At 33.9% G+C, this 15,101-nt stretch overlaps 1 protein-coding gene across 1 annotated transcript; it reads left to right on the top strand.

Annotated features, from left to right (window-relative positions):
* The first annotated feature begins 5,916 nt into the window (after positions 1-5,916).
* On the top strand, positions 5,917-13,957 carry LOC120071787 (Metallopeptidase M24 family protein). Its single transcript, XM_039024169.2, has 16 exons — positions 5,917-6,323; positions 6,421-6,470; positions 6,812-6,872; positions 7,127-7,222; positions 7,294-7,443; positions 7,661-7,792; positions 7,969-8,096; positions 8,346-8,388; positions 8,582-8,665; positions 10,287-10,328; positions 10,493-10,563; positions 11,246-11,299; positions 11,414-11,519; positions 11,701-11,769; positions 12,632-12,775; positions 13,606-13,957. The coding sequence occupies exons 1-16, from the start codon at positions 6,186-6,188 to the stop codon at positions 13,720-13,722; spliced, it is 1,485 nt and encodes a 494-aa protein (XP_038880097.2). The 5' UTR covers positions 5,917-6,185; the 3' UTR covers positions 13,723-13,957.
* The last annotated feature ends 1,144 nt before the right edge of the window (positions 13,958-15,101 follow it).

The raw sequence follows: 15,101 nt of genomic DNA, 5'->3' as shown, positions 1-15,101 counted from the left end.
CCAATTAAGCTTACAAACCCTTTGCTCTTGACCTTAGATTATGAATCCTTCAGGCTGCTCTATATAAATGGTCTCATCAAGATTGCCATTCAGAAGGCAGTCTTGACATTCATTTGCCAAATCTCATTGTCATAATATGAGGCAATGGATAGAAGAATCCAGATAGACTTAAGCATGGCAACAGGTGAGAAAGTCTCCTCATAGTCAACTCCCTTAACCTAGGTATAACCCTTTGCCCAAGACTCTTCCTTATTTTCTAACTTCCAACATTTTGATAAGAGGTGGTATATGGATTCTGGTGCTACACACCACTTAACTTCGGATTCATCTTCTTCATGAATCCTCTCCCTTCTCATAAGGGTGAGTAAGTCGTGGTGGGCAATGGTAAGCACATTTTGATTTTTAAAGTTGATTCTATTTATTTTTCAAATTCCGTCAAACCTGTTTTACTCCAACAAGTTATTCACACTCCAAATACATCTAAACATCTTATTAATATTTCTCATCTCCACAACAAAATGGGCGTGTTGAACGTAAGAATCATCATATTGTTAAGATGAGGTAGCCTTACTTGCTCAATCACACCTACCCCTTTCTATTCCCAGTTTTGCTTTTCGACCCTTTATATATCTAATAAATCGGTTACCAAATTCTGTTCTTGATAATAAATCTCCTTATCAAATGTTGTATCACAATTCTCCTAATTATTCTTTACTTCGTGCTTTTGGTTGTTCTTGTTTGCCTTTTTTACGACCTTGCAATTCTCATAAGCTTCTTTTTCGCTCAACATAGTGTATTTTTGTTGGTTATAGTTTAATCATAAAGGCCATATTTGTTTAGATCCTTTATCTGGTCGTTTATATATTTCTAGACACGTGGTGTTCGATGAATTTGTCTTTTCTTGTTCCAAAACTTCTTTCTCATTTGGTTCTGTAAAGTCCCAATCTGTTGAACAATCTTTTCCTAATTCATCTGTGTTTGATATGAGTTTTTCTTTGTCCCCTTTTTTAAATTCCTCTTTACCGTTATCTTCTACTTCGAGGTCCACTTCAACTAATGTTTCACTCGTGTTTCCTCTGGGTTTTACTCCAAGTCTCATGTCTTCGCCATCTCTTGCTCACCATGGCTTCAACTCTTTCCCTTCTTCCACCTCTACTTTACCCACTCCCACGCCCATATCACCTTCTTCAACCCATTCTATCTCATATACCTTTTTAGTAGCCTCTTCTCCACCTCATTCTTTACCTTCTTTTGTGCATAGTCTTGTTTCAAACCAACCATTACCAAATCCATCTCAATTTTGTTCCATTTCTCCATCACAACTCACCTCATAGCCATCTTCCTTGTCTTCTTCACAGCCTTTTTCTCAGCCACATTTTCAACCTACCTCACAGTCTGTCTCTCTTCCTTCAACAACCAACATTCACCCCATGGTGACTAAGTCTAAAGCTGGAATTTTTAAACCTAAGGCTTGGTATACTCATTCCTCTCTTCAACCTTCTCTTCCCAGTGAACCATCATCTTTTCGTTCGGCTGTTATAAGTGTTGAATGGAGAGATGCAATGCAGCATGAGTACAATGCTTTGATGAAAAACAATACATGGGTGTTTGTTCCTAATTCTCCTTCCTTTAAAGTTATTCGTTGTAAATGGTGTACAAGTTAAATTGAAACCTAATCGTGATATTGAACACTACCATGAGAGTAACCTTATTTCAATAGAAGGATATGTGGTATCCAACTATTGGGAGAAGAGAGAAGAAAGAGATTTAGAGAATAAATAGGATTCTCTTTATGGGTTAGGAAAAATTTTGCACAATAATACTTGTGTGTTGTGTATTGTCAGTGATGTATCAGTATCCCCCCAAAGGAGCCATAGGGAAGTCTTTATATAGAGAAATGTCAAACCCTTTTCCTAATTCTTTTCCTATTTCCCTTTGCCACAATTAATTAATTAAACAACACTTATTTAATTAATCAACACATTTAAATAACACTTATTTAATTTAATTTGCACATTACTTAAATATTATTTATACATTAAATCTAATTTAATGTATATATATATTTGATTATCATAAACATCGTATATATATATATATATATATATATGCAATATCTCTCTATTAATTAATTATTTGTGAATCTTATTCAAATATTACTTTCCAATTTAATTTGAACTATAGATCATATCCATAATCAATTATATATTAATCACATTAATATATGATTTCCTCAAATTAATTTGAATAATTCAAGTCATCCTTCTTAAATATCATCTAGTGAGCTAACAAAGGGACCTGGTGGACCTATAGATCAAAAGCTCGAACAATATGAGATTAATTGGCTAAACTCATTAACCAAGTTAATTAATATTCGTTAACTATGGATACACTTCACTAAAGATCCACGGTTGCACTCTTCTCACTATAGATATATTTCTGTGTCCATAGATATAAACCAAAACATCAAATTAGTCCTTCACCAGTGTTCATAACTTCAATTGGGTCAAATTATCACTTTACCCTAAGATTACTTCTGACTACTTTAATGAACAACCTGTTTATGGTCCAATCAATAAACAGAAACCCCTCTCAGGCCAATGTTCAAATTCTGAAGGTACCATTTAAGGGAACACTCATTTACTTACCCTTTTAAGGTGGAAAGGAGCGAATTCCATTTTGTATTATTATGTTCCCTTGTGAACATATACTCAAGATTAAGACTAAGTTGCCTAGGTCATCCTATTGAAATAAGAGCATAACTAGTTAACAGTATTATATATAGTGATTACTATTTCGTGGTCCAGTCTTATGCAAACTCATTGCATAGGATACCTCACTTGCATGTCAACTACACGAACGCTTTGGATCATTGTGTTTGTATCAAATACAAAGTAGGTCGTATCCATAGTATTACCAAGATAAGGTACGCAACCTTATCCCTATACCATATACCCTTTAGGCTGTATCTTGAACATTGATCCGTGTATGTCTCCACATACAATTCAAGACTCATAAGGCAGCCTTGGATGATAGTTTATTTGATTTATGATTATTAAGACAAAATAGACAAACAACACAAACAATAACATTTATTGAATTAATATCTATAACTCTTTATTAATGACAATCAATTAATAGCATTTACTATCTACAAGTTTCAGGGCATTAAACTCAACATTAATAATTATGAGATATTTATGAAAGTATATTGGAAAATTATTAGAAATAATCCTAAATTATTTTCATATTTCACACCTAGCACTTTTTAGAAAATCGTTCAATAGTTTTTCTTAGTGCTTCCCGCCCAAAATCGCCACAAAAATTTGAATTAAAAAAAACTAACGTTTTCATCCAATTCTTTTGGACTTTCTTGGTGAAATCTCAGCCAAGATGAACATCGAGTTTCCAAATATTATGTAATATCTGCAAATATTATACCAAATCTTACATATTTTCAAATTTTATCCTAATCGAGGTTCCACCAAGAAAGTTCAAAAGAATCGATAATTTGAATATGATATGAAAAGGTTAATCTTTTATTCAAATTTTGGGGTTCGATCTCGGCCAGAAAGCACAAAAAAAAAAAACTATTTGAACTTTTTCCCAAAAAAATGTACCGTGTAGAGAGGAACATTTTGAAGCTTTCTTGACAATTTCCCAGGTATATTCAAAACAAATCAACCAAAATATGAGTGCAATAAATACATACTATTGTGTATTCAACTTTTTTTTTTCTTTTCTCTTTTTAAGTACAATTGTGATAGGAGATTTAAATCATAGACATCATAATTTTTAATAGGCTAAATTATGTAAAATTCCCTTAAATTTATACTTTGTGTTAAAAATATCCCCAAACTTTCAAAAGTTAAAAAATGTACTTGATTTAAAAAAAAAAAAAAGTTTGAAGTATCCTTACAGTTAGTTTTGGATGTTGTTTGAAAAATACCCTTTAATTTTAATATCCTTAATCTTAAAGAAAAATTAAAAAATACCTACTGGTAAAATATAAACAAAAACCGTGAATACTTCTTTGCATAAATATCTATAAATTTTCAAAAGTTGCATTGTTACTCTTAAAAGAAAGTTAAAATTGATTTATTCACACCTCATTACCTCTTTCATTTTCTTTATCTCCCCTATTTCAATCTATGATCCATCACTTCTTTGTTTCCTTTGTTTTTTTTTTTTTTTTTTTTTTTTTTTTTTTTTTTTTTTTTTTTTTTTTTTTTGTCTCCTTTTACTTTCCTTCTTGTTAACTATTTAACCTTTTGTTTATCTCATTAAAAAGAATCCCCTCCAAGGGGACTTTACGTATTTTTATTTTTTTATTTTTATTTTTTTGTATTTGGCTATTTATAGTTTTGGTAAGTTTTAAAGAGAGGTTTTTATTTTTAGAGTTTTTTGGGATTTTATGCTTTAACTTGAAGTTATGACTTACATTTTGTTGTGACAAAATTGGTGTAAAAATTGGACAAATAAAAGAAAATTTGGATTATCTATATGAAAAAAAGATGATATCTCTATATAATTTGTTTTAAACTTATTCTTTTCAAAGCCTGGAAATTTTCAAACAAATTGATCACTATTAGTATAGGAGCATTTTTATTTTTTATTTTTTATTTTTTTAGAATAGGTGATATTATTATATAACAACAAGGGGGATCCCATAGTCGAGATCAAGGCATCAAAGCATCAAAGCACAAACAAAGACAGGATAACAAAACCCAAAACAAAGCCTACAAGATAAGATCAGAACAAAATCAACACAAAACAAAAGGAAACAAACTCGCAGACCACTAAAGAGAAAGCCAGAGAAAAGAAAACAAACTCCCACAAACAAGGGACAACAGCGAAAACAAAGAACAACGGGAAGTACAACAAGAAAAACATCCGTAAACACACTATATAAGACTAAGAAGATCAACCCGCCAGGAAGAAGCACAAGCACGAATCATAGAGACCATAAAGTGAACCAGGGCTAACACCAACCTCGGTCTATTTCCATGCAGTTGCCGATTACGTTCTTGCTAGATGTAGCATATGGAAGCACACCAGAAAACACGGAATAACTTATTACGCACCCCTTACTCGACCCCACTTGACACAAACAACTCAACTCTATATCTCAACTCGCCACCCGATACGACGAGCGACACAACACACCAGACTACACCTCTATCCCAAACTCACACTCAAAAAATAAATGATCTCGTGACTCCACACCTTCAGGCACCCCCTTGACGCGGAATGTCACCCCGCCCACAAAATACCAGAGGACGACGAGGACGCAAACTCTCCCATGCACTAGCGATAGAAAACCGACCCCTAGCATCTGGTACCCACACCCAATAATCTTCCCCCCTCACCTTCGGCCCCACTGCCTGAATAAGACCCCAGATCTCAAGAAGCTCCCAAGATAGTGTAGGCCAACTCCAACCTCCTTCACCATCCATGAATTCCGACAACCGCGCCTCCAAACTACTCCCTGCATCATAAACCACTGTAGACCCATATGAATCCAAAATCGCATCTCTGGCAACCAATGATCCCACCAAACAAAACAAGACCGACCATCGCCAACCATCAAATGAACCAAATGCTTGAATCTATCTCTATTTCGCAAGATAGCTTTCAAGCACCAAGATCTCCCAACCTCATTCCGAACAACCCACAGATACCGCCCACGCAAAAGCATTTTTAAATTTTGGTTTTGTAAAGTTAAAGTATTTATGCAACTTTTAAAAGTTGAAGATATTTGAATATAGATTCTAGTATAATGGTTTGTGTTTATGTAATGCATCTTTTAAACTTTCGAAAATTTAAGAATATTTTTTAAACAAAACACACTTTCGATTTCTATTCGAAAGTAATTGTAAGGATACTTTTGATTTTTTTTTTTTTTTTAAAGCTTAGGAATATTTAAAAATATTTTTTATATCTGGAATAATTGAGCTCAATTGAGCTCGGTTTTAGAAAATTTTCAATAATTTTATTTTACCAAACGGTCCTAGAGTGGTTAAGATTCTCCGGACTCTTGCAAGCGCAATCCCGAAGCCAAAGGAAGGAACAATATCGCTCTGATTCCTCGTTGGCTACAGAAATCTCGGGGATATGCCGATTGATTTTCTTCAGTATCGACGCTATTTTGATTGGCCGAACTGTTGATTGTTGAAGCCACTCCCATGGCTTCGCCTTCGCTTCTAACTCCTCCGCCGGTGCCGGTGGAGCTTTACGTCAACAATAGAGAAAAGTTGCTCAAGTCCTTTCGCCAACACCTTGCGGACTCCGCTCATCCTCTCCAAGGCATTGTATTGCTTCAGGTAAACCTCTCTGCAACTCACCATTTGATTTAGTATCATCCTGTTTGTGACTTCTGTAATTTCTCACTCCATTTCTTCGATTGTCTCGAATTTTTAGGGAGGCGATGAGCGAACGCGCTACGATACGGACCACCTCGAACTCTTCAGGTACTCGATATTCGTGGTAATCACTGTTCGGTTTTTTAATATTGTCTCAAATTGTGCTCTAAACTCTGCTATTCTTTCCGTCGCGGCTTTGCAATTAGTCTAGAACTAGAACTACTTGTTTTAGAAAGCTCTCTCTCGGAATTATTGAATTGTGTGCCGTGGCACTGACAGAAGGCTGTCGAAAGTAATTTGTTAACACTGATATAACGTTGTCGTCCTGAATGAGATGAGTTCTTGGAGTGTTACTAGAAATTCTACATCGATTGCAAATTCTTTTTGCTTCTCAGTAATTAGTACAGTTAGCATGACGAATTTTAATTAATGATTGATTTTATTTACAGGCAAGAGAGTTATTTTGCTTATCTGTTTGGAGTCATAGAGCCTGGATTTTATGGCGCTATTGTAAGTTAATTACTTCATGGAATGGCTAAATTTTATATTATGTATTATTGAAACTCATGGAAGTTTGTATGTCAGTACTGAATAATTGCAGTTATTTTTTTATTTTATAATTGTTTGGTTAGGTTGTGTTCTTTCAATGGATACTCTCTTAGGTTTAATTGTATAGCTGCCAGTAAAGCTGTTTTGACATATGTATTAATGCAAATGAAGTCATTCCTTTTACATTATTGTTTTGTATTACGAATTTTGTATAGGACATCGCCAGTGGAAAGTCAATTCTGTTCGCTCCGAAGCTACCTCCTGATTATGCTGTCTGGTCGGGAGAAATAAAGCCTCTGTCATATTTCAAGGTGGTGTATGGTAACCAACACTTGCTGCATTGTTGTGTTTATGAGCTTATTTTACTGAATATGTTTTGTAGGAAAAATATGATGTCAGTATGGCATATTATACCGATGAAATTGCAGCTGTTTTGCACAAACAATACCCGGAAATGGAGAAACCATTACTATTCCTCTTACATGGGTTGAACACCGATAGCAACAATTTCGCAGTACCAGCAAATTTTGAGGTTCTTTTTCCACCAATTATGCTTTATCTAATATATTTTTCAAAAATCTTAAAGTAAGGCTTTTGGTTTCATTGGATTTTATCATCAGAGGCATTGCTGCATTTTCTGCATCTAGATGGGCCACGAGTTTTGCAAGGCTCATTCATTATGCTTATTTTATGTGTGCTGTTTTTGGGAAATAGTGGTGTTTGACTGCTTTTTCTACTTTTTCGTTCAGGGGATCGATACATTTGTAACTGATTTGAATACCTTGCATCCTGTTTTGACTGAATGTCGTGTCTTGAAATCGGAGCTGGAGCTTGCTCTCATCCAATTTGCCAACGATATTAGCTCAGAAGCTCATGTTCAGGTAACAATTCTTTTCAAATAGAAAAAGGTAGCCACTTCCATGATAGATTTCCATGACTTGAATATTTGCATTTAAGTGCTATGCTTATGCTTCTATTTTAATATCTATGTTTATATGGACGAGTGAAAGTTGTAAGAGGTTTGTTGATAACATGAAAGAGCATGCGTCTGTTCCAGGTCATGAGAAACATCAAGGTGGGCATGAAAGAATATCAACTGGAAAGCTTATTTCTTCACCACACTTACATGTATGGTGGATGTAGGCACTGCTCGTACACCTGCATATGTGCCACTGGAGAGAATAGGCAAGTCTGCTAAAAGTCATCTACCTGTCTTTTGAAACTGCCCTAGGGTCATTTAAGCTTTTCGTGCCTTTACTTGATGTTGGCTGCATGCCTTTGTCAGTGGACTTGTTTATTTACTCTTTGGGGGAGGGGAAGCCCAACGGTGGTTCTGGACTGTGGATGTAGTCATTCAATTTGTTTATTTCTGAAAACTAAACATTTACATTGGTGAGAGTGTTGCTTACTCATGAATGATATTCTATGTTGCAGTGCCGTTCTTCACTATGGACATGCTGCAGCTCCAAACGACAGAGTATGTTGAATTAAAATAATGTTGTCCTTTGATTTTAGTATTCTGTTGTAGTCCTCATTTTGTAATCTTATTTGATCGGTGTTTGTTTCCTGTAGGAATATATATATTCTACAAGTAGACACTGATAATCCTAACTTCCTCATTGAATCTTTTGTGAAGCATACTAAGTTGATATTTTATCTATTTTATGCAGACGTTGGAAGATGGTGATATGACTTTGTTTGATATGGGAGCAGAATACCAGTTTTATGGATCTGACATTACTTGTTCATTCCCTGTGGGTGACATTTACTTTATTTTGTTTCATTCTAAGTGAAGTTGTAAATTTCTTCACTTTATGCTTCTATTGGAACCAAAGTATAAGAAATTATTTTAAATTATGTGATTTGAAAAACTTTTAAATCCTTCATTTTGAAATCTTGAAAAATCCAACCATAGTTTGAAATTTTGTAAAGTAAAAACAAATTTTGAAACTGGTTTCGAGTTATATTATTTTAATGGATAACAGATGAATGAATTCATTTGACCCTTGCCAATCACCACATTCAATCAACTGTTCCCATTGTTTTTCATCTGTCACACACCAGTCCTTTCTCTTTCCCACTTTTCTTTCCTAAACCCTAGGTCCCTAACTACTCCTCTGTCCGGCCTCTGCTTTTCCACCGATTTATCATTCCCTACCATCTTCTACTGCTCCCCATTGGATTTAGCCTCCTCTGTCTTTTCGTTGTCTCCGTATGGTGAATGCTGGCCCCAACTTTTATTTTCGGAACCCTAGCCACTCTTCTGTTATGTCCCTTCGGCCTACTCTTTCTGTCCTGCCTCTGTCTACCCTCTTGAGTCTAGACTTTTTCTTCTTTATTTTTTCTTTTTCCACATCTCTCCCTTTGCCTAGCCATCCTCTTTCTCCACCTCATTCTGCATCTGCTCAATTGTCAGCCATAGTTGCTGTTGCCAAAGCCTCTCCTATTTCCATGGAGATGATCAGCTATTGTATTCATAACCTTTATTTCTGCATCTGGTATGAAAATGACATGGGTTTTGCTGAAGACATGAAAAGCAAGCTTAAGATTTCTCTTTCTTTCTCTCATTTGATTTGGTGTGAAAATTCATTGATTGAACTGTTGCAAAATCCAGTTCACACATTTTTCCGTAATTAAGTCAGGGATGTTTTCGGGACTCTTTGTTTGGCCAAGTTTAGATTTCCACAATGATGGAAACTTGAATGTGTAATTTGGCCACCATTTGGAGGTAGGAAGAAATTACGAGTACCCATTGGTCTTGACAAGAAGGTATTAGGAACCAAGGTAGTATTGACTACCTTTGTCCCACATCGGTTAAAATGGGATGACCAATGTGGTATTTAAGTGGCTTGGCTCTCTCATTTCAATAGTTGGGGGTGTGGTTCTCCAAGGTGTTTAAGTACCTAATAGAAGGTTGGTTAGTTTTTTGGAAAATGATAGTAGATTCTCTTAAAAGTTGAGAAAAATTAGCAATCATTGTTCATTTTCCCCAATAATGTTAGGAATGAGAAATATTCCAAGTCAAAGATAATCACCTCCTTAGAGGTTTTCCAGGAGTGGTTCAAAAGAAGAAATTAGAAGCTTCTACATTTTGGGTGAGGAAAGAAAAGCAGTGAAATTGAACTTCAATTCTATCTTGGTAGTTTCTTTGAGCACTAGTCTTTTTTCATTATTGCAATGAAAATTTCTCATTTCTTGTTTCAAAAAAGTTAAAGGAATTCATTTGGATTTAAAATCACATGGGAAAAAAGATCATAAGGCAGCCACTTTTCCCAGTGCAACATTTTATTATGCCTCCAAGTACACTTTTCTTAAATCCTTTAGCTTATATCATTCATTTTGAATTTCCATAAAATATATTCATCCTTGTTGCAGGTGAATGGTAAATTTACAAGTGATCAGTCGCTGATATATAATGTAAGTACCTCTTGATATGCAATGCACAACTTTTCTCCTAATTAGCATTCCCTTGGCATAAGGATTGGTTACCTTTCCCGCGCCCCCCCCCCACCTTTTTCCCCTTTCCTTTCCTATTTTCTCTTTTAGACTTGTGGATGCCAATTTGTTGCCCTGTGTTGCAGGCTGTCCTCAAGGCTCATGATGCTGTTATATCAGTTATGAAACCTGGAATAAACTGGGTTGAAATGCACAAGTAGGCTTTATTCTCCTGTCTTTGATTTTCTTTTGAGCATATAAGATAGTTTGAGTAATTTGTGCGACTCATTTACATTAGGTGGTGAAGAAAAGATCTAGATGACTGTTTTCTTTCTGAGAATTTTTTAATACATAAATCTAGCTTGTCTACACATTGTGAAGGATAAAATTCCGTTGTGATTAAACTTTTGTCGCTATTTAGGTGATAAATACGACAACAGTCATTTGGGAGGGTGATAATTTGCATGGCCACTTTTCCACATTTATGCCATTTCTAGTCTAACGTTTTCATTCCTTAGATTAGATACATACATCGGTTGCTGGGTTGACCTAGTTGTCATTATGATGTGAAAAAGGTAAAGTGATTTCGCTATTTGAGATAGTAAAAAGCCTTTGAGTTTTTTTTCCATTAATAGATGTTATAAGGTCAAATAATTGTCCTATGATATTTGTTGAGGTGCTTGTAATTAAACCACGTGGAATTTTTTTTTAAAAAAATTGTTATTTGCATTTTAAATGTTATTTTACTTGCTGGTATGTGCATTTTGTTAGCCTGTCATCAAATTGACATTGTTTTAACATTTAATTGTTCATCTCAATATTTATATTTATGGTTGATACAGTACATCTTGTCAATGTTGATCAAATGCTTTCTTGTTTACATTCTTTTTAAATAACAGGTTAGCCGAGAAGACTATTCTTGAGTCATTGACGGAGGGTTCTGTACTTGTGGGGTACATTCTCCTCCTGACCTCAACCCAACCCGTATATTTTTGTTTTTGTTTTGTTTGCAGTATGCTTTTGATTTGAATTGGAGGATGTTGTGATATACATATATTTTTTTGTAGAGATGTAAAAGACATGATGACTGAGCGTCTTGGGGCTGTTTTCATGCCACATGGTCTGGGGCATTTCCTTGGTATCGATACTCATGATCCTGGGGGTTACTTGCAGGTTCCAGTGGATAATTAGTTGCTTCATGTTCTTTCTCTCTCCTTCACATGTGTGCATAAAAATGCATACTTAAGAAATAGAAAATGACGAATGGGTTAAAAGGAGCAGATAGAAAATAGGAAAAAGAAAAGTTTGAATGGCTTGCAAAAAAAAATTCTTAACAGTTGGCATGTTTTTACAGGGTTTGGAGAGGCCGAAAGAACCAGGGCTAAATGCTTTACGTACAGTTCGAGATCTTGAAGAAGGAATGGTTAGTTATAGCCATGGTGACTCTTTTAACCTCTTAATAACCATAAGTCACCATAACAAATTGTTCCTTAGCTTACCTTTCGGTGTCAGTGTTAATAGTGAGGTGCAATTATTTGATAGAACCTAAATATACTGAAAGATAGACGATAATTGAATTACAAAATAAACCAAGTGATCAGGTACTTGGAAATTGGATCCTCCCAATCTTGAGATATTTCTCTCAAGCCCTAAATCACTCACCAAAATATTGCCTTCCTTTCCCTTTCCCCACTTTCTCTATTTATATCAAGCTACCATAACAACTTATCTAATTGCTAATATGCCCTTAATTCTCTAATTATTTCCTAAACAACATTCCTTTCATTATCTTGGAGCTAAGCTCGACATACAAAAACAAAAGATTGTCTAAATTATGTAACTTATTTATAAAAAGGTGAAAAATAAAGGGACACTGAATTGACCTATCTATGCTTTTAAAACTATCGGTTTGTTTCTCTTATCCAAAAAAACAAAAAAACTCTCGTTTTGTTTCTCGTTAAGGTCGCATTAGGTGTGTTGCTTTTGAAGGCTTTTTTTGGTTCTAGGAGTCGGAGAGAATCAATTATTTTTCACTATAGTACTTAATTCAATACTCGATTGTTTCCTTTACTTGTCTTCTTTCCTATATCTTTATGTTTACTTTTAATCATTGCTAGTCAGTGCTGGAATCGGGAATCCCCTTGTGAATTTTAACTCAATAGAACATTTTGTGGTTGAAGACATAACATCATTGTGTCCTTGTCCAGTCTCAAAAGTGGTACATTTGCAAGATTCATTTTAGGAATAAAAATGATGCAGAGTTTCCTTTTCTTGCTAATTTGCAGGTCATCACTGTGGAGCCCGGATGCTACTTCATTGATGCATTACTAGACTCAGCCCTGGAGAATAGTAAAACCTCCAAGTTTTTCAACGTAGAAGCATTGAACAGATTTAGAGGCTTTGGCGGTGTTCGAATTGAAAGTGATTTGGTACGCCACGAATTCCTCATTCCCCAAACCTCTGAATTCTGATTATTACAATTTGATATATAACATGCTGTTTTCAACTTTCGTTGCTTTCGGAAACGTAATTAACAAATTCTCTGCAATATTGTGGTGGTAGTGGTAGCTTCTGGCTGAAACTGTTTGAATTGAGTCAGTTTGTTTGTTTGAACTATAATGGATGTAGTTTGATATAAATTTTATTAGCTTTAGGGCTCGTTTGGTCATCTTTTGATTTTTGGTCTTTTAAAATTAAGCCAGTTTCTTACGATGTCTTACATTTCTCTTAAGTAAAAAAGTTGAACTCTTAATCAAATTTGAAAAATAAAATATTTTAAAAATAATTTTTTTAGTTTTCAAAATTTTGCTTGGTTTTTGAAAATATTGGTATAAAATAGATAACAGATCAAGAAATTTGGAGGCGGAAAAGCTATTTATAGGCTTAATTTTCAAAAACCAAATTGTTACTAAATAGAGCTTGGAATTTTGTTTCAGTTAGTTTGTTGGGTTTGATAGGACATTCAATTCAATCTTGTTATTTAAAAAATTAGGTTTAGTTTGGTTTCGATTTTTGAATAACGGTAATTGTATACTATAGTCAATAGCTAGATGTAGATAAGAGGCATAAATTACATATGGTGAACTACAACCATGGTCAAAGAACCTAACATAGCTACATTCATAGAGATAATCGAGCATGCCATGACATCGTTAGCATCGGTTTTGGAGATTAATTTTTCTAAGAGACTAATATGTTGCAGAAAATCATCGGGTTTAACCATAAAATCATATGTGAGTCTTCTGTTTGGGTTTTGCAGCTAGTCACTGCCAATGGCTGCAGAAACATGACCAATTGTCCTCGAGAAACATGGGAAATAGAGGCAGTAATGGCAGGATCCCCATGGCCGATTGTTAAAAAATCCATAACGGAGTAGATTAGTCGTCAGTCATCTCAATAATTAAAGCGTGCTGTGCTGAAAATGGCAATCAAATGGGGCTCGAGTTTCCTGTGCAGTATTAGTCTACATCAGGTGCACTTGAATTAGTCGTTCTGCTTTTCTGTTCTAATTTCTAAAATAAACTCTGACCTGAATTTGGCTCTAAAATAAATACTATCTATTATCTCAAATAATAACTATACATGGAACCAATTCTGGTTATTTGACTCTAGATTTTCACTATTAATTTAGTTTTAATAGTAGATCGCTTTAACTTTCCATGAATTATAGATTTGAGTCCTGACAAATATATATATATATATATCAATCAAGAAGTTATTCGTAATCCTAAGACCATTGGACTAAAAAATATGTACTCATAATATTAGTTTTGTTTTTGTTTGCATACCAATTGAATTAATTGCTTACATTTGATAATGGTTTGCTTTTAGCTATTGAAGATTAAGGTCTTTTTTTTTTGGTTTTAAATGGAGATAAAGTACTATGTAAGATTAAAAGTGGATTGTTCATGTTTTTTTCATCTTTTACTCGCACGTGAATTTTCCATAATGTCACACTTGTAAATTTGGTTCCTACAACTCAAACAAAAAAAAAAAAATTTAAAAAAAAATCCTATGGTACAATTAGAATTTAATCCTTATAATTTAATCCTTATGATTAAAAGCATCATGTATAATTTTTACTATAGGAACTATTTATGAAGAGAGATACACGATATTAAGGTTTAAATGGTCCAAAAAAACCAATTGAAATCTACTAATGAAATAAACTAAATATTTGGAAATATATGAAATTATTGTGGTAGAATGACCTAAATGTTTCTTAGAATTTAGTTTTTATGGTTCATAAATTTTTATAAATAGTCTTTATGGTAGAAGTTATTTATGAGATTTTACTTTTATCAAACCATAAGGGAGAATCAATTTGTAATTTAATCTTCTTAAAACTTTTTTAAAAAATTGCTAAGATGTCAATTCGATATATGAGATTGGTGAGAAACATAATAACTGATTTAAAATCGATCTTAATTTTTAAAAATGTAAAACTTAAAATGAAATCATAATAATATGACTAATTTTATTTTGGCATATAATAATTTATCTTAAGAACAATATAATAATTTATCTTAATTTTTGTTCTATTTTTTAGGTCACGTGTGCTAACGATTTGGTTTTTAAACATTACTTTCAAAATTTTTTTTATTATTATTATTATCCACTTTCGATTCCATTTTTGGAAAATTAAACTAAGTTTTGAACACTAAAGAAAAAAAGTGGTTTTTAAAAATTAGTATTAGAATTTCAAATGTGTTTCTCTAACAATTATGAAAGTCATAGTTAAAAGAAATTAAGAGA

The sequence above is a fragment of the Benincasa hispida genome, chromosome 2, assembly GCF_027475165.1.
Source record: "Benincasa hispida cultivar pf3 chromosome 2, pf3_genome.v1.1, whole genome shotgun sequence".
Classification (NCBI taxonomy): domain Eukaryota; kingdom Viridiplantae; phylum Streptophyta; class Magnoliopsida; order Cucurbitales; family Cucurbitaceae; genus Benincasa; species Benincasa hispida.
Note: the sequence above shows the minus strand (reverse complement) of the source record. Positions and strands in the feature narration are given on the sequence as shown.

Coding starts and splice junctions, on each gene's coding strand:
- LOC120071787 (XM_039024169.2), top strand. CDS start 6,186: ATGGCTTCGCCTTCGCTTCTAACTCCTCCGCCGGTGCCGGTGGAGCTT. Junction 11,770..12,631: donor GAGATCTTGAAGAAGGAATG/GTTAGTTATAGC, acceptor GCTAATTTGCAG/GTCATCACTGTGGAGCCCGG. Junction 12,776..13,605: donor TTCGAATTGAAAGTGATTTG/GTACGCCACGAA, acceptor TGGGTTTTGCAG/CTAGTCACTGCCAATGGCTG.